The sequence below is a fragment of the Typopeltis vanoorti genome, chromosome 21 (assembly GCF_054136105.1).
Source record: "Typopeltis vanoorti isolate ZY-2024b chromosome 21, IOZ_Tvanoo_1.0, whole genome shotgun sequence".
Lineage (NCBI taxonomy): Eukaryota > Metazoa > Arthropoda > Arachnida > Uropygi > Thelyphonidae > Typopeltis > Typopeltis vanoorti.
In genome coordinates this window covers 21,818,172-21,843,960 of record NC_143569.1, presented here as the reverse complement: position 1 = coordinate 21,843,960, position 25,789 = coordinate 21,818,172, and the positions used below count along the sequence as shown (strand labels likewise).

At 34.5% G+C, this 25,789-nt stretch overlaps 1 protein-coding gene across 1 annotated transcript in view; it reads right to left on the bottom strand.

Annotated features, from left to right (window-relative positions):
• LOC150094668 (adenylate cyclase type 8-like) overlaps window positions 1–25,789 on the bottom strand; it is a 259,683-nt gene that overhangs the window by 6,305 nt on the left and 227,589 nt on the right. Inside the window, exons 18-19 of the mRNA XM_090411618.1 lie at window positions 11,009–11,167; window positions 4,027–4,167 (exon numbers count right to left, since the gene is read on the bottom strand). Coding sequence (XP_090267744.1) covers window positions 4,027–4,167; window positions 11,009–11,167 — 300 coding nt within the window. The remainder of the gene's footprint in view (window positions 1–4,026; window positions 4,168–11,008; window positions 11,168–25,789) is intronic.

Below are 25,789 nucleotides of genomic sequence, written 5' to 3'. Positions count from 1 at the left end.
AAAGTTATAACAAACTGTGCCATAATTTAATCAGTAGACTCATTGAAATATACAAACGCAGTCAAGCAGGCCGCGCTTTTATTTAATATTAATTTTAACGTGAGATTTACCAATCAATTTTGTTGTTAAGATTAGACTACGTAGTCTAATTTGTTAGGAGGACGCCACTAATTTGCCACTTTCCTTCCTTCTAGCCAGGAGTTCCAGATTAGGGAGAAAACAGAACATTTATCCTCATGAGAAGTAATAAAAACTGTTTAGCAAAAAAGAAAGACATCGCTGTTTACCTGTACATGGATTGAACTAAATAATATTTTTTACATTCTCTTATTGGATTAATATTTATCCCTGTCATAGTCGACAGGGGTGGGAGTCAGAGACGTCATTCATAAAACCGGTGATATAATTCAAATAGTTCCACTGCATAAAGGAGGTTCCAAGACTGCTGTTGTAAATTACCGACCGATCAGCATATCAGGAATCGTTGTCAAGGTCTTGGAGAAAATACAGGATTGGATAGATGAAAATGGGATACTGTATGGGGGACAGCATGGTTTTGTGAAGGGAGATCATGCCTCAGTAACTTTCTCACATTTTACAGTGATTCTAATGGACCTTGCTAAGGCCTTTAACAGGATACCACATGGAATTCTAATCAGTAAACTTCAGCATATTGGTATGGATATAGGGTTGGTGAGATGGATAGGAGGGTGGTTGATGGAGAGATATCAGAGAGTAGTTTATTCAGGAGTAGAGTCCAAAAGACCGCCTATGACTATGATGTGCCACAGGGGTCTGTTCTTGGACCACTACTTTCAATTTGTTCATGAACGATATAGGAAAGGATCTGAGATGAAGTGTTCGTTTGTTTGCTGAGGATGCAAAGTTGGGTAGAGCAATAGTGAGTGCACAGGATGTCACCATTTTGCAAGATGATTTAGATAGTTATGAGGACTGGGCTAAGGAGAATGGATGTCAATTTAATGTGGCAAAGTGTAAGGTTATGCATTTTGGGGTGAAAATATTAGCAACAGTATATCACATTGGTGGAACCGTACTCCAGGAGATTGACGAGGCCAGGGATTTGGGAGTGTTGGTGGATAGGGAGTTGAAGTTTAGGGGGCACATCGCAAAATTGGCTAAATCAGCTCATCAAATCGCTTGGTTGCTGAAAAATACTTAACAGGCAGAGACAAACAGGTTATTGTTCCTCTGTATCGAGCCTTGATAAGTCCCCATCTAGACTACTGTGCCCAGATTTGGGCGCCAGGGTTTTTTTTTTTTTTGATGGGGAGGAGGTGGAGAGGATCCAGAGACGAGTGACCAAGATGATAGCAGGTCAATGGAATGAACCTTATGAGAACAGGTTGAAGATTTGTGGGTTGCAGAAATTGGTTGATAGGCGGAAAAGGGGTGATATGATTGAGACATTCAAATTACTGAAGGGTTTCTATAAGATTAATTCAGAAGAAAGTTTTGAGAATAGGATTGGTGGTGGGAGGACTAGGGGCCATAATGGAGGCTGGCCAAGGGTGTGGTTAGCAGGGTGTTAGAGCTAGTTTCTTTACTTGGAGAGTGGTGAATGAGTGGAATAAGCTGCCAGAATCTGTTGTGGGTGCCAAGACAGTGAATGAGTTCAAGATAAGGTATGATAGATACTGTGTGAATGTCGAATAATTGTTCATGACATGATGTTAGGGCCTCCCTCGATGAGTCTAAGGACTCATTGGAGTTGCCCATAATAATAATAATAATAATAATAATAATAATAATATGAATAATAATATGGAATACTGGTTAAACTTTTCAATAAAATAGACAGCAAGGTTTTGAGCTATTCGCTTAATAAAGCCATTCATTCGAGTTATTCTTTTGTTGATTCGAATTACATAAGATGAAAAATTGATATTTATTTATTTTAAAGCCTGCTTGATTTGTTAAAATTAGGGTCAAGTTGTTGTCCTGTCAACTTGGCACCATGACTCCCCCCCCTTTCGTGGTATCTATACCCTACAAGGACATCCTCGCGATGGTAAGCAGTACCACTTTCACGCCAGATCAAGTGTCGTCTAGAATCGGAGAAAAGACTGAAGCCACTCTCACCTGTAAAATAGTACATACGTCCATATCTTGTCCAATTTCTATGGATACAACGCCCCTGAAAACGTGCTTTACGATGAGTTGTGGATAAAGGAACGTAGACGGCTGGCTTCGGGCGTATAGACTTATTTGTCGCAGACATCTTGCCAAAGTTTACCAAAGACATGAAAGTTTGCAACTTTCATGTCTTTTTCATTCTTTTACGAGAAGAGCTTCCTTCGACACAATTCGCTTAAAGTAGCCTTTTGCCTTTTATTCTGCTGTGTGCTTCCACGTTATCCATTTGCGCCGATTAGAAAATGTAAATGTTTTTCCGATTTCTACTCGAAATCGTCAGTTATACAAACTGTCACAAGCTGATTCGTCTAAATTTGCGGGTGTAATCTTCAGAAATCGTGTTTGTCCTTAGGTATCGGACACCAGTGCATTTTCGACGACACCCCTCTCGCTTTCTCCTCCATGCAAATATCTTGTTTAAAATTTGGACCGAGTGGACAATTTTTATAACGGTTTCAAATATTAGCTATGCGCAATTAGCTAAGAAATTAAAGTATTTTTGATTATCCATTTACTTCCACACGTTTTTAAAATCTGTCTGTCATGTCTTTTTTTTTCTTGCTTGCTTGCTTCTTTTCGAAGAAAGATATCCTTTTTTTTTGTTTCGTGATTAGTCATAAAGGGAAAAGAAGAGACACACCAAAGTCAGTTAATTATTTCATATTTGGTTTAGATATTTCTAAATAATTCATTTAAATTATGCAATTATTAATCAAATACTGGAATTATTATTTTTTTTATTTTAATTTTTATATACGATAATATTCTTGCTCTTCTCTTCCATGCTGTCCCTCTCGAATCGTCTTCGAAGTACTTGTAAGCACATAAATTCAAGATATTGTTGAAAAGTTTTTAAAAATCTCGTGTTTCGTACTCGTACGGTCACTCATAGTAAGAAATCTTGCCTTTCCTCATATCCATGAAAACGTTTATTAGTATGATGGTAAATACAACGATAAAATAAGAAGCTGTCCAAGTAGCAAACGGATTTTTTTATTGGCAAAATATTTAGAACAAATAGTAGTCATTCCAATCTGACTTGATTGAATTTAATGATATTTCTTATTTAGAATCGCTTTTAAAATTTTTCTAGTAATTTCAGTTCTAATATAAATGGGAGAAAATTAGGCATCATAAATTGTATATCTGTATATTAAGTTAAAATGGGAATAAATGTGCTCTCTTATATTTGAGAGACAATTTGAGATCCAAGAACTTGCAAAAACGACTTGGAACAAAATAGAACACACAAAAGATTCGAAATTATGATTCCTCTTCTGCTGGACGGGATTTTATTGATATTTTAAAACTTTAGTGTTTTGGATATCTGTTAAAATCTGAAGTTATTTCAGTTTTTTGTTTCATTTGCTTCATGTTGTTAATAAAATTTATCATATGTCATATTTATTCCATGTGATAAATTCTTTCCTTTTTAGCTATTAAAATCATTTTCTCTCTAGTACAAAAAGCGTACTTCTGCTGTATAGTGATACTGATATATAGTGTGTCATTTGATGACTTTATTTAATCAAAACCGTGTTTGGTTGAACGTTGTTCTCTTCTGCTCAAAGAAACTAATGTTTAGGTTAAAAATCTCGAAGTTACATGTTTTATTGTTCGTAATTTTGAAAAGTTGGCATGAAAGAGGATCACCATTGCTGTCAGCGTATAAAATAGGCTTAGACTGTACAATGAGCTATCTGAATAGCAGTGCTTACTGTTTGAATAATATGCAGTGTGTGCATTTATAAGGGTATTAGCTACTGTTCTTCAACCGGTCAAGTATATAATAACTGACAATTGCACATTACACGAAGCTGCTGCAATATTAGGATAAAATAAACTCTGAAATACATTTCATCATCCTACCTGATCAAAGTCAAAGATAATCTCATTGAGAAGACGAATACATTCCACTCCGTTATTGATGTCTTCAGAGTAGAAACTAGCGAAGTTAGGGATGGAAGCAAAAAGAACCCCACAACAGGAGTATGACTGAGCATACAGTTCCTAAATGAAAAAATATCTTTAATGAAATACTTTCGTTACAATATTTCTTAACAGATAATCGGAATATATGATTCTAAGGAATGCAGTGAAACAGTCAAAGGTTAAAAATTTTATATGCAATGAAGGCAGTTATTATTAATATTAATATTAATATTATTATGGATATATTAAAAGGAAAAAGGAAAAACGTCTGCAAATGCTAACAAATTTCTGCAAAACTTAATTCAGCTGAACAACTTAATTCCCGTTTTTTATGTCGAAATTGTTTTGAATACTAATTTACTTAGTTACTTGACCTTACCTACTCCTTAATAAGTTGTGCTGTTATGGTAGAGACATTTTTAAAGGGATGATTATTTTAGATGACACAATTGATATGCTCATGATTATGTATCATGCAATGCTTAAAAGAATCCTATTAATTTTTTTATTTATTTTGTAATAGGAGAAGATATTTCAGATCTATTCAGAAATAAACAGGTCTTTCCTCGAACTTCATTTGTGTTTTACACAAGTATTTCTAAACTTTTCATCTCTGTAGTTCACTCATTTACGTCAATATTGAAGTAATTGCATGAGTCCGTGAAAATGCCCGCGTTTTTTGACGGACTACGTCATCGCGTTGTTCTTGACGTTGTCATCTGACAAGAAATTTCACATTTTCCCCTCGGATGCTTCCGTTTTGGGAAGACGTTACAGTCAGATGTATCAAAGTCCGTGGACGCAGTGAATGGCAAGATGAATCCAGAGGCGTTGAATTTCTGCTGGTGTTATATCATCAAGATTCAGAAAAAGGATCGCAATATGGTATTTCCACTCATCCTCCTATTTTGCAAATGATAGTTTAGCCGTATGCCATTTATGTGACCATCTAATGTTCATAGAAGACACGGACTGTACAAAGTCTCTCTTCGCCTATTTTTTCCTTTGGTGAAGACTATTGTATTAAATTGAAATATGCATCTAGCCTGATTGACCGAGTGGATAGCGTCCCCGTTCTTCAACCGACAAGCTGTGAGAGCTCAAATCTCACTGTGGTCATGGCTGTTTTTGAATGTCCTTAAAATATAAATGATTTTCATCGCCAATTGTGGGAACAGTACTCTACTTATTAAAGATCTGAAGTGGATTGAAAAAAAAAAGTTCCATATTCTCTTCGGATTGGATTAACCCAGAAAAAAACAACAACTAATTACACAATTGATATGTGTCAGATTCAATAGTTAACTATTATAAACAAAATAAATATCCCTCTGTCGTAATAAAAGAAAATGCAAAGTATCAAATGTATTGACCAATTATTAGATTTTTCAGAACGTAAGAGAAGTCATTTTATGCGAATGAAGGGACCGCATGTGCGTACTTATAGAAGATTTCAAAATAATTATTTTTTAAATTCAATAAAACAATAAAGAAGTTTGTGTTCTAGTACTGCTGCGGCTACCCTCTAGATGAAACTATCTATTCATTTTTCAATTTGGCCCTTTGTAGGTGCATAGACTGCACACATACCTTTATCCTATCAGAAACTGGATTTTGTATACCGCTAAGAAAGTAATGCCACAAGAACCGGCAGGCTTTAGAAGAGGTAGAAGAACTAGAGCCCAAATAGAAAACATGAGATGATTTATGGAAAGAACAAGAGAATTTCAGAAGGAGGTATTCATTTATTTTATTGATTATAAGAAAGCTTTTGACTGTGTGGGTCACAAAAGACTGTGGATTTTAATGAGATCAATGGGAATTCCTGAACATCTAATTCTCTTGATAAGAGAGCTGTATGATAATCATGAAGCTTCAGTAAAAACAACCTTTAGAGACAGTGTTCGAGTGAAAAAGGGGACGCGGCAGGGTTGTATACTGCTGCCCTGCCTTTTTAATATTTATAGTGAATATATTATGAGAATGGCTGATTTAGATTCCGCTGGAATTAAAATTGGTGGCAGGAAAATAAATACTTTAAGATATACAGATGATTCAACCCTCATATCAGAAACTAAGGAAGATCTGGAGCGGGTGATTGTATTGGTTAAGGTGGAAAGCAATAAAGTAAGGCTTAATTTAAGCATCAGCAAAACAAAAGTGATGGCTTCTGGCAAATTAAATGAATTTATAATAGAGGGAGATAAAATAGAAATCGTTGAAAGTTATGATTTCCTGAGGTCCAGAATCAGAAATGATGATAAATGTGAAGATGAAATTAAAAGAAGGATAATCATGAAAAAAAAAGCGATGTTGAAATTGCCAAAAATGATGTAAAATAGAGGGGGTGAGTAAGGCCACGAAAGTTAAAATTGTCAAATCAATGGTATTTTCAGTAGTGATGTATGGATGCGAAAGCTGGATTATTAAGAAGAAAGACAGAAAGCGAATTGATTCATTTGAATTATGGGTGTGGAGGAGGGAGACTATTAAGAATCTTATGGACTGCAAGAATAACCATTAAGATGATTTTAAAGAATATAAAGACAGAATACTCCTTGGAAGCCATGATCGCTAAACAGAAGTTGATGTACTTTGGACATATTATGCGAGATGATGAATTATTGGAAAAGGCAGTTATGTTGGGAAGATTGAGGGAATGAGAAGAAGAAGAAGAAGAAGAAGAAGATTACAAACGAGTTGGATGGACAACATAAAAAACTTACCAACTTGAACTTACAGTTGTTGAAAGAAAGGATAAGAGGGCGAGTAGGATGAAGAGCCTTTGTTCACATGATCAGCAAGAGTCGAAAACGACTGGATGGCATACTGGCCTTAGTTGCTTCGGCCGTTAATGGAGGGAAACAACCCAATCCTACTTCCAAAAAAAAAAACATTTCTCATACGTGACGGAGTTTTCCTCCGGAAACTTCGTTTATCATTCCTTAAAATAAGCAAACCAGAAGACACGTTTAACAGAAATAATATAGCTTCATTGTCTTAGTTGCGTCGCTATTTCTAACAAGCATAACTCAAATTTAATATCTAAATTCTTTGTTTTATTTCCCGCTTATCACGTTAATTTTCTCATGAACTTACTCTTTTTTATTAAACCCAAATTCGTCACATTGTAAAAATATTGGATTACATTTGGGATAATGCGCTTTACATCTCCGTAGAAATCTCCATTCTGTTCAGAAAAGAACGTAATTCAGAAGAGAAAATAATGTTTGACAGGGTATGTACTTGAAGTTTCCAAAAACAGTCCAGGGTGAAAACATTTCAGAGTGAAATTAACTTAACTGACAAGTAATATTCAGCTAAAATCGTATAATAGTCATCACAGTGGATACTTTTCTTTTAGTGAAATTACATGCTTAGCCCATCCACTGTTTTCATGTTATCTTATAAACTCTAATAGTGACATCTATATATAATCAGTGAACCAGAAAACCATAATTTCTTCCTTTCGTTCCATCATCTCTGTTATTCAGTATTTCATCAAGTGGCGGCCCGTACATAAGCACTGCGACACTGCAGCACTCCCAAGGAAAAAATGAAAAATTTAAATTGTGTTTGTGTTTATAAATAATAACAATGCTTACAACATCATATAAATGCAATACAACATGTTAAAGGTTACAGCCTATGTTTTGACATTGATTGAACAGTTAATAATTGGAATTGTTCGATTAACGCTTTAGATTACGAAACAAATGGACTGCGATCTAACGCCGATATTCGTTTGCGCTTGTTATTGCACGTTAGGTCATTCCCACACTGCCCAAATGGCAGTGTACCTTTAGTATGCTTACGCGCATTATTTCTGTGAGATATGAAACGCTTATTATTGGTGCGTATGCGTGGTGAACTATTTTTTGTCAATCTTATTTTATTTTGTTAAAATAACATATAATTATTTATTTATTATAGATACAAGGTTGAATTATGACGAGTGTCACTGTTGAAAATATTAAAAGAATTATTCAAAATTAAGTGGATATTGAATACCACATTATTTCTTCGCCGAATAAGAAACTCAAAGTTAGAAAATTTAATCTAAGAGTTTCATACCGAATATAGAAAACTGTATAAAGTTCGGCGAGTCCAAGCGTAAGCCAACACCTGATATTGCAATGCTAGTCAACTTTTAGTAAAGGTGGAGCAAGTGTCCTAAGTCTCCTGGGAGCTGTGTTTTACATTATGAGAAAAAAAGAACAGTGAACGGAGCTTGCTCCACCTTTACTACAAGTTGCCTAGCATTGCACTACCAGGTGTTGGCTAACGCTTGGACTCGACGAACTTTATATAGTTTTCTATATTCGTCATGAAACTCTTAGATTAGATTTTCTATCTTTGAGTTTCTTATTCGGCTAATAAATAATGTGGTATTCAATATCCACTTAATTTTGAATAATTTAACTTAGCCGAAGTGAAGCCTGTTGGCTCTTATTTTCAGTAAATGAAAACAATTATATTTTTTCAATTATCGTTACACGAAACAAATGCACTGCGATCTAACGCCGATATTCGTTTGCGCTTGTCATTGCACGTTACGTCATTCAAACACTGCCCAAACGGCAGTATATCTTTAGTACGCTTACGCACGTTATTTCTGTGAGATATGAAACGTTTATTATTGGTGTGTGTGCGTGGTGAACTATTTTTTGTCAATCTTATTTTATTTTGTTAAAATAACATATAATTATTTATTTATTATTATAGACACAAGGCTGAATTATGATGAGTCACTGTTGAAAATATGAAAAGAATTATATTTTTTCAATTATCGTTACACGAAACAAATGCTGCGATCTAACGCCGCAAGACGCAAGACGTTGCTGACTATAAGGGCGAAGCAAAATGCTTTTTTATTCCCTGCTATCTGATAAGGATTACTGTGTGAGGAAAAGTTTATGAGCTAAGAGCTCTGCCTGAGTGGGTGCGATTCAGAGATCTTCATTTGGAAGTAGGATGGCCTTCGGTCTCCTATACTTTGAGAAGTCTGTTTCATCATAATTTGCTGCTTGTTGCACTAATTCATTTGGATGTGAAGAGGACACTGAGAAGAACTTCACTGCTGAAGACTGCAGGAAAGAATAGATGTAGGGGATATTTGTATCCCGGTGAAGTTGGACATTTCTGACTTACCATGGTGCGTTTAATATCATGCGGAGACATTTGTTTTGCACTTTCTGCAGTTTGAGGACATTTGCACTTGAGGTGTGACTCCAGGCTGGGGATGCGTAAGTGATAATGGGTCGAATCAACAGTTGATAAAGGAGCAGTTTTATTTTGGTATCCAGCTTGCTATTCCTATTGATAAGAGGGTAAAGCTGTGCAATGACTCTTGATGCTTTTGAACATGAGGCTTTTATATGTGAACTGAAAGTTAGTTTTCTGTCCAGCAGTACACCCAGATATTTGGCTTCTGCTTTCCAGGGAATCTTGGTATTAAATAGGAAGATATCATCTTTGGGGAGTATTGAGTTTTTAGTGAAGAGCATGGCAATACTCTTCTGAGGGTTTACTTGCAGTCTCCATTCCGAGAACCAGTGCTGTAATCTCTGCAGATTTTCTTGCAGTTTCTTGGTGATAAGGTGAGGTTTAATAGATCTGGCTAGTATAGCTGTGTCGTCTGCATATAGGGCAATGATGGATGACATTGGATTGTGCGGAATGTCCGCCATGTAAATCGTGAAAAGTATCGGTGCCAGAAGGGACCCTTGAGGAACTCCTGCCAAGATGCGTCGTTGGGTAGATAATATATCATTTAGTTTGACTTGCATTCGTCTGTCACTAAGAAATGACTTTATAATTTGAACTAGATCTGATGGAATGCCAGCTAAAATCAACTTGTATAGTAGTCCAAAGTGCCATAACTTGTCAAACGCCTTCTCTAAATCAAGAAAAACTGCCCCGGTGTATTGATGCCAATTATAACTTGTGATAATGAATTCTATTAGTCTGTGAATTTGTTGGGTGGTACTGTGAAATTGGCGAAAACCAAACTGTTCTGAAGGAAGGATGTTTAATTTTTTTACTGAAAGTTGAATTCTGGAAAGGATAGCTTTTTCTGCTATTTTGCCCAGATTAGATATCAGACTTATGGGACGATAACTTTGAGGCTGCTGAGGATCCTTGCCTGGTTTGTATATAGGAACTACGTCTGCCAACTTCCATGCAGAGGGGAAGTACTTAAACCTGAACATAGCATTTATTATTGTTGTGAGATATACGATGGCCTTTCGGGGTAGCAGTTTAATAACTTTGTTGGAGATGCCGTCAGGCCCTGGAGCTTTTTTATTCTTTAAATTCTTTATAATGTCATAAATTTCAGCTGGGGAAATAGGTGTGAGTTGGCTAGTACAGGTATCAGGCCGTTTTAACACGTGTCTGACGTGGCGGTGGACTTTGTAAATATGATGCGATCTAACGCCGATATTCGTTTGCGCTTGTCATTGCTATTGATACGAAACTTTTATTGGTGTTTGTCCGTGGTGATGATGAAATATTTTTAATAAAGCAATTTTTAATATGTAAATTATTTATTAATAAATTCGTTACTGATTAGGAAAAAAGTTTTTTTTTTTTTTTATACACCACCACTTAAAATTTTCACCGGCCGCCACTGATTTCATCTATAGTGATTCCAAAGAAATGTCATGTTAATGTTTTCCTCCTAACGCCTAACCATTTCAAGACGCTGGGGGCTTGCAGCTTTTTGCAATTCAGTGTTGCCATTAAGTTTTGTGCCAGCGCCAGTGCGAATCAGGAATATATTTTGAAACAAAAAGTCGCAACACAGTAGGTCCATATTGATATTGTAACTTGTTTGATAATAATACCAGTACTTATATTTTATGTAAAAAGGCAGGTGAAGCATAAATTAGAAGTTTCCTTTATGCATGCTACTTACTTCGTAATTTCTATCATGTGTAAGAAAATACACTGCCACGTGATCTGGAAGAATATTTTTTAATAGTTGCGTGTTGTACTGTCTCAGTTCCCTCATATCTTGAAGTTCCTTTTGAGCTTGAAGTTTCCAAAGAAAGTCCAGCCTGGAGGTAATTTCAGTCTGTGGGCAAACACATATCAGAGTGAAACTAAACAACTTAACTGGCAAGTAATATTCAGCTAAAATCGTACAGGAATACAACAAACGTAACTAAACAAATATGCAAACTATTCGGACACCAGAACTAATATTATTAGCGTAATATTATTTATACTAGCAATATTATTTCATATTATTGTAATCTCTCTCAAGAATATTCAAGTAATATTAATTATTAGTACTATAAAAGGAATCTTTATGTGGACTTTCTCAATCGAAGGTGAGTTAGCCGATCTCATACGGAGGTAGGAGGGTTTTTTGTCCCGGAAACTCGGGTTTTTCATCCCGCATACAAACAAATCGGCCTTTCGGAACACGCGCAATTTACAGACAAAAAAATACTAGTTGTGGTGGTGGTGGGCGGTAGATGGCGTTGATAGAGATGATTGGTAGAGGTTCGGTGTAGTGGTGGAGACAGTTGTATAGTAGGTGCCCTCCCGCGATGAGTCTTCGCACTCCTTGGAGGTGTCACGAATAATAATAATAATAATAATAATAATAAAGTGTTTCCCATTACCATTTAGTGGTATTTTCTTTAAATTTACAAAGCGAGTTTTGAAATCACAGTAAATCTCTCATGAAGAGGATGCTATAGAAAGTTAGTAGGCACAACATGGAATGTTTTTTTCCCTCTCATAATTGGACTAATTGGCCTAATCGAATGTCACGCAATTGAAAACCAGCTTCATAGCCTTTGTCCAATCGCTGCAACTATCTTAGCGCCATCATAGCGCAGTCGAGAACATCGTTACCTTACCTTACGGCTGCATGGGTTCGAATCCCGTCTAACGCGTTAAAACATCATAAAGTTTTTTCAGTCGATGGTGATTTTAAGCTATCTAATACAGGAGTGAATGTATAAGTACATTACCAAAAGAAAAAGCCAGTACAAGGGAACACCAGGAAATTGATAGAGCAACCTCTAATCAGGACAAAAGATCACAGTAGAGGGTGACTGTAAAGAAGAAATTATAATTGATAATTCAACTTTGTTCGATAGCCGTAGAAAAACACCATAGTAGTATACCGGTCACTTCTGACAAGATCAGGATCAAGATAAGATAAGGAATCGTGACGTGATTGGTTGTTGAGCTGATGACGTCGTTGTGTGTGTGATATCATGAGTTTGGAATGTTAGGAATTTTTCTGGGGAGCATCTGGGTGTGTGACGTCACGTTGTTTGTTTTGTTCACGTATGGAATTATGGATGATGATTAGAGATAAGGATTCGTGTCGTGATTGGTGGTGCACTTTTGACAAGATCAAGATAAGATAAGGAATCGTGACGTGGTTGTCTGTTGTTATGAGATGTAGATAATGATGTAATTTATTAGTTGTAAATAAGTGACATTATTGTTTTGAATGGAAAGGAAGATATATTAGTGGATAAGGAATTGTGCCGTGATTGGTGGGACACTTCCGACAAGATCAAGATAAGATAAGGAATCTTGACGAGTGTGTGTTGTTTTCAGATGAAGATAAGTGACAGTATTTGTTAGTTCTAAATAAATGACGTAATTGTTATTTGTAAATAAATAACGTTATTGTTTTGAACAAAAAAGGAAGATATTATTTTCGTGTCGTGATTGGTGGGATACTATGAACAAAATAGGGATAGGGTGAATGGGGGAAGCAACGTCAGTGTCTTGGATGTGTATTGTTATGAGTTGTAGATATGTAAATGGTTTGCGTATTTATATATCTACAACTCTATTTTAAACTATCTTAAAATAGAGTTTTAAGATAGTTTAAAATAGATATCTTGAAATTATCCCAGGGTGACACACATCCGTCATTGTCATGGTGTTTTGTCTTTGGTTGTCTATAGCTGGCTATACTAATTTTCCAATACATTTTGAGGTATTTCTTTCCTGTTAAAGGGTGGGAATTTTGAGAACAGAGTCGTGATGGCGTTAGTGATTAGGCTTTTGTGAATAATTTAATTATTTGCTGGTGTCCTGCACACACGCACGCACGCACGCGCGCGCGCGCACACACACACACACACACACACACACACACACACACTAGACATGAAAAGTCGCTAATGTATCCATGTTGATACGTTAATATGTACCCTATGATTATTGGTATGAAAAAAAAACTATTCGGTATTAGAATTACACTTACCAAAACATACGAGCAGTGATGATTAAAATTACAATTATCAATTGTTATGTTTAAGTTTTAAAAAAAAATAACTTTCATTTCTTTCCAGAATGGGAACATCTTGGTACTATCTAGATTTTCTGAATATTCCAAATTGTTGATTTTTAACATATATTCACAGCAAAGAACACAAACACAAGTCTGAAAATGCAGTTGACTTTTTCATTATAGGTTACTGGGGCTAACATATTCACAGCACAAAAACACACAAACATAGGAGTTGAAAGATATTTCTGTAAATAACCAGAAAAGCTAGTTGACTACTTAATTTAGATTACCATCTGATTGCTTCTCTGTATTAATTCTTTCCCACAGTTGCTCATGATATATTTTCCCAAGCTTGGTGGGAAAGTCTATGCACCGTTTTGTTTAGGGTAAGTGTTATTTCCGGTTTCCAATTCCGAATGCTGTTAGAGTATGGAATTCTGACAAGTGAAATGAATTTTTTTTTTATTGATTGGTTATTTTCTGTATTTTACTTTTAAAATTCAGTTTAACTACATATTCTAACAGAATAACTGAGCAAAATAAATAAATAAATAAAATGTATGTGAATTTATTTTCCAACACTGTAGATTTCTCTTTATGTCTCATCTTAAAGATATCTCTCTTATCTGATCATCAAATTTGTTGTATGTAGGTGAGATATCGTGTATTTAGGTTGGAACTCTTTGTTCCCGTGGGAAATTATTGCTGTAGTCAATTAATGCTTACATTTATTTTTTTTAAAACCAATATTGACTATTAATTTTACCTGCGATTCTTTGTGCTCTTAACCTATTTCTGTAACTGAAATTTATTTATTTTATTTTTTCCTTTCTTTAGCATTAGTAATTTTAAGTAACGGATATGTGCGACAAACAAAGTTTTGAACTCGTCGTTGCGATTTCTTTTAGAAATTTCTTTTGCCAACACAACAAATAAATAGTTATTTCTTATTATTTTAAATGAATATTATCTCTGTAATACATACTTTGTTAATTTCTATTACCTTTTATTTGACTGTAATATTAACAAATTTTATTTACTGAGTTGAACATACAGAAAATAAATAAAGTGAACAAAGACAGTTTTCCCCTTATTCTTCTGATTTAACATTTGCGCTGATGATCATAGTGTATGATTTGCCACTGGTGCTTACGTGTAATTCATGTCATTTTTCTCCATGTGACATTTCAAAACAAGTTGAACTATGGTTTTTACATAGTTCAATTATGTAAAACTCATTTCCGTTAGTCCCAATTGAGTGTTGTCCTCTCAGCCCGACATTTATTTCACAGTAGAGATATTTATATATATATATATTAATACAATTATTATATTAGATATTCTTTCCAATACAAATAAATAAGTATTTATTCTTATTTCAAATGAAAATTAGCTCAGAAGGAAAGAAAGAAAGAAATAAAAATTGTAAAGAAAAAAAAATGTTTACTCTCAAATTAATATTTATGATCACAGCAAACAAGAAATTTATCAGCTTTTTCAAAGTTTTGAAATTCATGCACATATTGTTTTCATCATTTGGTATCATTTAAATGCAGAACGGGTCAGGCTATTAAGTTAGTTAATGTTTTTTGATTTTTCTCTTCCAATGCTGAGTATTTTTTGATATATGCATGATGATTCACTTGTTATCTGCATGCTACAATACCTTTTTATTTATTTGTCACTTTTCAGGTGAAATATTCTCCACTAAAATTCTACCTATTCATTTAATACCCATTTCCTTTTGCTTCCAAGTGTTGACACAGTTTCACTGAATGGATTTTCAAAAAAAAAAGTCTGGTTTCTGGCATGAAATTTCACAAGGAAAAAAAAAGTTATGGTATTACTTAAATTTGTATAACACATCAATGACATCCAATTTGTTCATTTAAATTGACACATTTTATTTGAATGAAATATTATTTGCAAATTGTATTTACTGAATCTAACATACAGACAATAAATAAAGTGAAAAATATAATCTATTTTTTTGTTCCTTAATCTTCTTATTGTTAAATTTGCATTGTTGTTCAAAGCTTCTTCCCATGCTTGTGGAATTGCCATCATGTGGTTTTTGACAATGTGACTCTCATTATAAAGTTAATTTTCATTTGGTGATCGTGGGAATTTATTACTATATTAAAATTAAGGATTGCATATTTATTTTTTTGAAACCAATACATATATTTCTGAACATTATTAAAAGCAAAGCACAAAATCTTTCATTATGTTTCCAAAAGCATTTAAAAGTACACGTTATGTTTTCACGTTTTGGGCATCCAATTTCATTTAAATCAAGAACAGGCCTCCCTCTTAACCTCGTTAAGGTTTTTGATTTTTCTCTTCTTTTGGTGAGTAATATTTGATATTTGCATGTTGATTCTCTCATCCAATTTCTTAGTTTGTCCAGAGATAGTGAACCAATTTCCCACTTCAGCTGATAGTTATATTTTATTAACCAAGAATTCTGTTTTTTAACTCTTTCAGGTAATTCTTTCCAACTACAAGGTGATTTTGTCAATGCATATCTTACAATAATTCCATCAGAAATACAAATTTCTTTAGGAAATAAATTTGAAGTCTTATTCAAAAGAAATTGACAATCAATTATTCCAATGATAACTGAAAATTCGTATTTTTCACCCACTGTCGATTTTTCATAATCGTTTTCCTTCATTCTTCTTCTTAGATTACTTCATATGGCACCACAAATAAATAGTTATTTATAAAAAAAATCAAAAAATCAGCTAACACCTTTTTGTTCCTGTATATAGGAAGTAGGTGAGGCCGTTTAGCCCTATCTAACTTTTGGAGACTGAGTGGGCAGTTCGATCTCCACTGGTAGCCAATCAGAGATAGCTGGCCCAAGGCTATCACTAATTAATCGGTACACAGTGAAGAAGGCGGCTGGCAAGTGCCACCATTTCGTGGTGCCTAACCCTAACACGATATTTTTAATGTCTGAAAATAGTGTGGGTTCGACAGCCGATTTTCTTGTGTTAATTAGATGAAAAATCCGAGTTTCTGGGAGAAAAAACACGATAGCCCGTGCCAGAGATCGACTAACTCGGGAACCATTCGAGAAAAAGCTCCTCTAGTCGCCAACTAGATTCGAATGCCTTTCGTCGTTCAAATGTGGTCAAGTGCCGTAGAGTGCAAATTCCACTTCTACTGAGCTACACAGACTCTATAGTTATTTATTATTATTATTATTATTATTATTATTATTATTATTTCACTGATTATTAGCTCTGATCTTATATTTTATGTTAACTTTCTGTTACAAAATTCTAAACAATTAGAACTTTTCTCAAAGAAACTTTCAAAGAATTTTCTAGCTCACCCATTATTTTTACATTACCAAACACAAAACAACAGCTGCAGTGGATGAACGATTACCTTAAGTCCAAAGTCACTTGATGCTACAGTTTTTTCTTATAGTATTGTTTACCCTTACAATCCCCTACCTTGACTGTTCCTTCAAAAATGAACCTTTTGTGCAGATGACTCAACAGTATGTTTTTGCATGCTGTTGGATATACTGTTGGTGTGTTTATATCTGGAGAGTACAAATATTTTTTCTATACCAAAATGTAAGAGTTTAAGTCACGTTTTTGGGTTAAGACGAGAGAAATCTAGTGTTGGAAAATAAATTCACATACATTTTATTTATTTATTAATTTTGCTCAGTTATTCTTTTAGAATATGTAGTTAAACTGAATTTTAAAAGTAAAATACAGAAAATAACCAATCAATTTGAAAAAAAAAATTTCACTTGTCAAAATTTCATACTCTAACAGCATTCGGAATTGGAAACCAGAAATAACACTTACCATAAACAAAATGGCACATAGACTTTCCCATCAAGCTTGGGAAAACATAGCATGAGCAACTGTGGGAAAGAATTAATACAGAGAAGCAATCAGAGAGTAATCTAAATTAAGTAGTCAACTAGCTTTTCTGGTTATTTACAGAAATATCTTTCAACTCCTATGTTTGTATGTTTTTGTGCTGTGAATATATGTTAGCCCCAGTAACCTATAATGAAAAAGTCAACTGCATTTTCAAAGTTGCGTTTGTGTTCTTTGCTGTGAATATATGTGAAAATCAACAATTTGGAATATTCAGAAAACCTAGATAGTACCAAGATGTTCTCATTCTGAAAAGAAATGTAAGTTATTTTTTTTAAACTTAAATATAACAATTGATAATTGTAATTTCAATAATCACTGCTCGTATGTTTTGGTAAGCGTAATTCTAATACTGATTTTTTCTTAAGAATAATCATACATATTAGCGTATCAACACAGATACATTAGCGACTTTTTATGTCTAGTGTGTGTGTGTGTGTGTGTGTGTGTGTGTTTGCGGGACACCAGCAAATAATTCAATTATTCAGAAAAGCCTAATCACTACCACCATCACGACTCTATTCTAAGAATTCCCATCCTTTAACAGGAAAGAAATACTTCAAAATGTATTGGAAAATTAGTACAGCCATCCATAGACAACCAAAGACAAAACATGGTGACAATGACAGATGTGTGTCACCCTGGAAAAATTCCAAGATATCTTATCTCAAAAACATCGCTAACATTTCCATAGGCAAACCAAAACATCATGTGATATCACAGAGAGACATATGTTCTCCAGAAATTTCCAAACACATAACGTCACGATTCTTATCTCTAAATTTCATCCACAATGTAAGACGGGAACCAAACACACCACGTGATGTCCCTGACAGAAGGTAGTCCCATCAAAATTGCAAACATTCCAAAATTTATCTTATCACCCATAATACCATATGCAAACCTTTTACATATCTACAACTCATAACAATACACATCCAAGACACTGACGTCGCTTTCCCAATTCACCCTACCCCTATTTTGTTCATAGTATCCCACCAATCACGACACGAAAATAATATCTTCCTTTTCCATTCAAAACAATAACATCACTTATTTGCAAATAACAATTACGTTACTTATTTACAACTGACAAATACCATCACTTATCTTCATCTATAAACAACACACTTGCACGTTACGATTCCTTATCTTATCTTGATCTTGATCTTGTCAGAAGTGTCCCACCAATCACGACACGATTCCTTATCCACTATTATATCTTCCTTTCCATTCAAAACAATAATGTCACTTATTTACAACTAACAAATTACGTCATTATCTACATCTCATAATAACAGACACCCACATCACGATTTGTTATCTTATCTTGATCTTGATCTTGTTAGAAGTGCATCACCAATCACGGCACGAATTCTTATCTCTAATCATCACCCATAATTCTCTACGCCAAAAAAACAAACAACGTGACGTTACACACACACAGATGCTCCCCAGAAAAATTCCTAACATTCCAAACTCATGACGTCACACACATAATGACGTCATCATCTCAACAACCAATCACGTCATGATCCCTTATCTTATCTTGATCTTGATCTTGTCAGAAGTGACCGGTATACTACTCACTGTGAAGCAATCAAAGGAAACATCCCAATCTGCAAGAAAAATATTCGATAGTTTTATACTTCTGGCTATGATATATGGACGTAAAACATGGACTTGGACTAATAGTTGATCATCAAGTTGAGATTTGCCTTGAGGAAAATGGAAAGATCATTACTCGATATTACCATTTTAGATAGAAAGCGCAGTACTTGAGTCAGAGATCAAACTAGGGTGAGAAACATTATAACAGCCATTAATAGATCCAAACGGCAATGGGCAAGTCATATTGCAAGAAGTAACACTCAAAAAAGACAGAGTTGATATCAGAACGTATGTATCCTACAGATGAAAAGAGAGCTACAAGGAAGACCAAAGAGATGATGGGAGGACAAGATTACAGAAATGGCAGGAAGTCAGTAGTATAGAAAGCTTCAAGATAGGAATGAATCGAGGCCTTTTTTTGGGGGGGGGGGTGGATTTCGTCCAGCAGTAAACAGAAAATAGCTGATGATCATGATGATACGGGAGTGACAGGATTTTTCTTCCAAAATAGGCAAACCAGCCAGAGAACACAATTATTAATTGACAAAATAATTAATTCGTCAATATCAATATTGATTAATAAATAATCAATAATATTAAATTACTGCAACTATTGCTCATAAAGACATTATATTTAAAAAAGAGCGTATAGGTTTTCTTGTGACAGATTATAGAACGTCATTTTTTATTATGGAAGGAGTTAAACATAATCAAGGCCTCCGTTTGTATTTTTTTAAAAATTTGTGAAGGAATAATTTTTCCATAGTACATTGGAAAGAACCGTATTTGGATCTTCATATAGGTCTTTTCACCTGAGGCCGAAAAAGTCGAAGGCTGAAAAATGAAAACGTATACATCCTCCTGAAACACACCAAACCGATGTGGTTCCTCTTGCCTTTATGGTCTCCTATAACGGTCCTCTTGAAAATTTCCACATACGAGTAATTTGGCTAATGGATCAAACTCAGTGGCGTGTGCATGCCACTAAAAAAATAAATAAATAAAGCAAACCAATACACACTTTCAGAAATAGGGCATGTACTCTAAATATAAGACCGCCATCAGTGATAGCACATATTAGTTTTAATTTGTTTTGAACAGATGTTTTAAATGGTGTTTAAGCTTAAATTTGGCATGAAAATTAATATTTCTGGCCTTATTTTAAAGATATAATAAAACTATCAGCATGTTAATGAAACACTTTTTGGTATTTCGATGAACGCTAACCTTTACATAACATTTCTCCTATAAGGAAAAAAAAAACGTTTCTTAATTGTTATCTGAGTTGAGGAAATGTATTTGTGGCGGATAATTGAAGACTTCGTGTATAGTGAAGAAAGATATTTGTAGATTAATTTTGCTCTTCATTTTCACAATCTTGTACCTGTATTTGTATGAAACGTATCTAGCCCGTTATGTTATCTTTATCTCACTAACATAGAAATATCCTACTCTGGGTTAACATACAAATACCCTTTCATAGGCGGGATGTGTTAAGAAGAAGTTACGCTTGCATAATTCAAGACATTAAATATATAGATTTGCATAAACATAGTAAATTATAATAGGCAAGGAATTGTATTATTATTTTTTTAATCCTTTACCCAAGCGTAAACAAACAAACAAACAAACGTTTGTGGGTGAAATATCTTCACGCGCAAGCTTTTGTTGTGTGACTTCAGACCGAATTTTCACGACTAGACTACTCGTTAAGCGAGGCAGTTGAACTTCAAAGATTTGGCTCTAGTATCCTGTAATGCACAGCACACTTCCTTTAGAATGTACATGCTGTTATGCATTATTGGAAGAGTCATTATTCAGATTGGTTTCGTCCTTTATTATTGTAATGAGTTTGTTCAGATTCATCATAGGCTACAAATGAGGGATCTCACCACTCACCTCAGCTGCTGGCAATAGGCTTCATGATGGTAGGAAGAAACTTTAGAAACGACATTGGTTTCCGGATTATATGATGGATTTACATAAGCAAGTCCAACAGTCCATTACTTTAACGACGATTAGGGGGGGGGGGGAGTGTAATTCGAATTTATTAGTGCATTTGAGTAAGCGCTAACAGGCTCAACTAGAATTTCGCTAAAGTAATAATAAAATGCGAATAATTGTGCTTTTGAACTTAGTTCGTGTGCTTAAATGAGAGCAGTTCCATATCTAAGGTTCGTCAGATTTTCTAAGCTCCCCCGAACTTACGAAAATTTTGTTTAGTTTAAAACGGTATGGTAGTATAAAAATGAATATTTATTGTTCTTTCTAGTCAATAAGAATATGTGTACAAATGTTCTACAGTAATTTTATTTAATAATATAAATTTAAACTCTCTTTTCTAATTACCAATTTCATTTTTATTACAAAATATAACGTGATAAAAGCACGAATTAATTATAACTTTTCGTTTATATAGTAAATTCCGTTAATTTTTAACGGTGAATAATGGAATATTCACTTGGATTGTAAAGTTCTGTAAACTGACAAATTTTAATATAGATGTTAACTATGAAATTTCATTAAGTTTCATCCAGCCAAAGCAAAATTATTAAGATGATTTCGAAACTTCTTCACTAAAATTTTCTAATAAAAGTGATCCTGTTGGAACTAAAACTGAACCACACAGATCTCTTTTTTTGTTTTAGAAATTCCGACATTTGCACGTATTCCACTAAGTCAGAGAGTTAATGCAATATAATAGTTCGACATGTTGCCCTTTTGTAGCCTTGAATATAGTTGAATCGAAAACTGGAACGGTTGGATAATTTTTTGTAAAAAGTTCACATACCAAATAGGAGTAAAATTCATCCCATATTTCTGATGTGTGTGTGTGTGTGTGCGCGCGTGCGTGCGCGCTTGCGCTTGCGGACGTCACATTGTAATACTACTATTGCTACTAACAATAATGGGCCCTCCGTAGTTCAGTCGGTATAAACGAAACCTTTTTGTTAGAAACACCTAAGTTCGATTCTCGTGCATGACGCAAATAATTTTTATCAGTTTTCTTCAGCTGAAGGCGAGTTATTCAGTCTGATATAGAGATGGCAGAGTTTTGACGCCCAGAAACTCAGACTTTTCATCCCGCAAACCGGTTCTATGAACACACATATCTACAGACATAAAACACTTACTGAACTTAAGAAAGAGAATGGGACAAATATCCTGTTCTCTAATTATCATAATCAATTTCCTAATATGTGCCTGTAAGGGATGTTCAGGTTACATGACAGCACTACCTGTCAACAACAATTCTCCTTCATCCTTCATAATAATAATATTTATATTATTAGTCTCCACTCCAATATTGTCATATCTAGCATTTCGTGCTTCTAAGGCACTTCTGACCGAATCAATCCTCCTGGATCTTGGTCTTCCTCTGGTTCTCTAATTATTCCCTAGTAAAATAGCAGTGCTGCCCCAGCAATCATTTGGTTGAGGAGAGAAGAGAACAAGGGGGAATAATAATAATCATTATTATTATTTATACATAGAATTTATAATAATAATATTTATACCTAGATATAGATACATTTGGATCGGTGACAATTGAAGGCTTGTATTTTGCATTCAGTAATCGCGTTTCCAAAATTCACCGTGCTTGTACTTGCATTTAAACAAATACAGTATCAGGAGAAGTAAATCAGGATCAGTTTTACTAAAAGCAACCGCTTTTTCCCCAAAAGTTGTGCTACCTATATTAATTCCAGTTCACTGATAACAAATTAAAAAAAAAAAAAACTTAATTTGGAATTGTTTTGCTCGTTGCATGTTTTGGAATGTGTTTCTAACACTCAGTTAAGGCGACTAATTATATATTATTCAAGATATTCATCTGGCGCACTGAATCTACTCTACCACCAATTCCTGTGGTTCTTCCCGTATAAACGATGAAGGCATCTTGTAAACACTCGTACTTCAAATTCACTTCTGAACTACAACCATCCTTGAAATAAATAAATAAACAACGTGCACAGACCGCTAAGCGGGGGATAATTAATAATTAATTAATTATTAATGGTGTATTATTAATTAAAAAATTAAAAAATAATTAATTGGGTCTCCCGCGATGAGTCTTTGGACTCCATCGAGCTGCTAGTATAATAATAATAATAATAATAATAATAATAATAATAATAATAATAATAATAATAATAATAATAATAATATTGTGATTAACAATAACGTATGTAACTATAAGCATGATGACAAGGCATACTGGAATTTCACAAGGAAATAAAAAAGCATATATTTTAATAAATGTTATTTGAAAACATTGTATTTTTCATATATGTTTAACATATTTATTTTCTCTGAAGAATTCGAAAATAGCACGAAAAATGTCTGCAATATTTTCAGCAAAATGAAAGAACCTGAATAAACTACCTTTTTCATTACACTAATTGGAATAATAAAAGATAGAAAATATTGCTAGTAATAACAAGCATATTGCTAAGATTGATCTCATATTTCGAAATAAGAGTAATTTATTTTATTTTCACACATGTGAAATTTTATATCTCTTATGAACAAACGATATCAATAAAATGCGAAGCAGAATGTTCTTATCCTTGAAATATAGTAAAGTGGCTCATGTATGTGATGCATTTCGGAGATTAATGGTCAGACGTATAATGGGCTCATTGGAATTTGTTTCATGGAACCATTGTATGTTCTAAGAAACCGGATGGAAAGTAGTTTAGTTTCATAGAAACTATCTCTAGGCATCGGTTATTCTCGTTCTTATATATATATATATATATATATATATATATATATATATATATATATATATATATATATATATATATATATATATATATATATAATCCACTTCCCAAGAAAGCAAAACCAGGTTTAAAATAGCTTGATATCTTTAACGTATATTATACCCAAGGTAAAAAACATTCTACATATATACGTAGGCTGTTCAATAAGTAATAAGACTATATTTATACAGAAAACAGATTACCTTTAATCGTCATCATTTGCATGGTCATTTTCGAAGTAACTACCGTGAGACTCGATGCATTTGTGCCAACGTTGCGTCCACTTCTTAAACACATGTGAGAGTCCGTTTTTTGAGAGTTCTTTCAAAACCGCCTCCGCAGCTTTCACACATGCTTTGTTGCTTTCGAAATGGTGGCCTCTTATTGGTTTCTTGAGCTGAGGAAACAGCCAGAAATCGCACGGTGCGAGATCAGGACTGTATGGAGAGTGTGGTAGGATATCTGTGTTGTTCTTCTGCAAAACGTCCACTACACAACCAGCAATATGTGGCCTTGCATTATCGTGGTGCAATAAGAAGCCATTCTTCAGCAATGGACGCTTCCTTTTGACGTGCTTGATGATAATCGCTGCTGTGTTGATCATTGTCTCTGTGATGGATGTTGAAGGTCTTCCCTCACGTTCAAGATCTTCCACATTTTGCCTTCCTTCCTTAAAAGTTTTATGCCAGCGAAAAACACTTGCCCTCGACATTGCTTCATCGTGGAAAGCTTCGCGTATCACTTTAAAAGTGTCCGATGCCGATTTTTGCAAACGCACACAAAATTTAATCGCATAACGCTGTTCCAAGGACGCTTCCATTTCGAAGACTGGTCGCGCCTCGTAGGCGCGCCGATGAGCACTTGCGTTTAATCACGTGACACTCTGGCATATCAGCCCGTATACGCCATCTATCAACCTCTTTTGTTAATACAGACAGCAACATTTCTTTATTCCACAGAAATTAATATTGTGATGAGTGGTTTCGCCACAGTAAAATTAGTCTTATTACTTATTGAACAGCCCACGTATATATAAGGCATCAGATGTAGGCTAAGGATTTTCTTCTATTTTTAACTTTTGTTTTTATATATTTTGAAATGTATTTTCTCATAATCCGGAAACCCTCTCTAGGAACCAAACGCGCAATTTTTTAAGCCACTTCTGGCATCCGATAAGCGGCGAAATGGTTTGACACACACTCTTAAATCTACACGCACTCTAATTCCATCTACGAATCACCACGCACTCTAATTCCATCTACGAATCACTCACTCTAAGTAAGTTCTCGTTCTTATTCAGCATAGGTTTGCTCACTTTCTAGGAATGCCCCTAATTCTTGTCCCTTTCCCTAGTTTTACCATTTGAAAAAAGAAAAAAAAAACTTCTGTCTCCATTCAGCAAATAACTCTAAACAGCTTAAGCGTTCCAACCAAATTCTTTGCAGTTATTGATCTACATGAAAAACTACACGCTAAATTCAACCGTTTTTCACGAAATTGAATTTCGATTATTAATGCTCAATTCAGCTATGAAACGTAGTCGTTTTAGGAAAGTATGAGTGGTTTCATAAGTTTACTCTGATGTACACAGAAGCGATTAATAATACGGAAACATCATACAATTTCTTGATATTTTTCATTGTTCTTTTAAAAAGGCGCGATAATTCTAAATGTAATTTTTCCTCATCGCCCAACGTATGTTACATCGCATGAATTCATTCAAGTACCACGGAACATTCCGCGGTCATTTCAACACTACACGGAAAAAAATGACACTTCTGTTTTTCTATAGTGATTACTGTAAATAACTTGCGTGGGTCTACTGATTAGTTTAGTGTATTCCATCGGCATGCTTTTAAGCAGCGTACCTTAAAATCAGCTATTGTTGACGGTGTCATTTTTTTTATAATCGTCGGTTGCGATATATAAAGAGATTTTACAATTTAAGATACTTTAGAAACGAAGTTTATATTGATAGCAGTACAGTTCGTTACTAGCATCCTTGGAAATTCGTAGCTACGCGCCTTCTTTCAATGTCACAATTTCCATAAAATATCACGTTATTAGCGCCCTACTGACACCGGCCCTACAAGCACAGCGTTCTTACCTCTGCATATCGATATACTGTATATCTT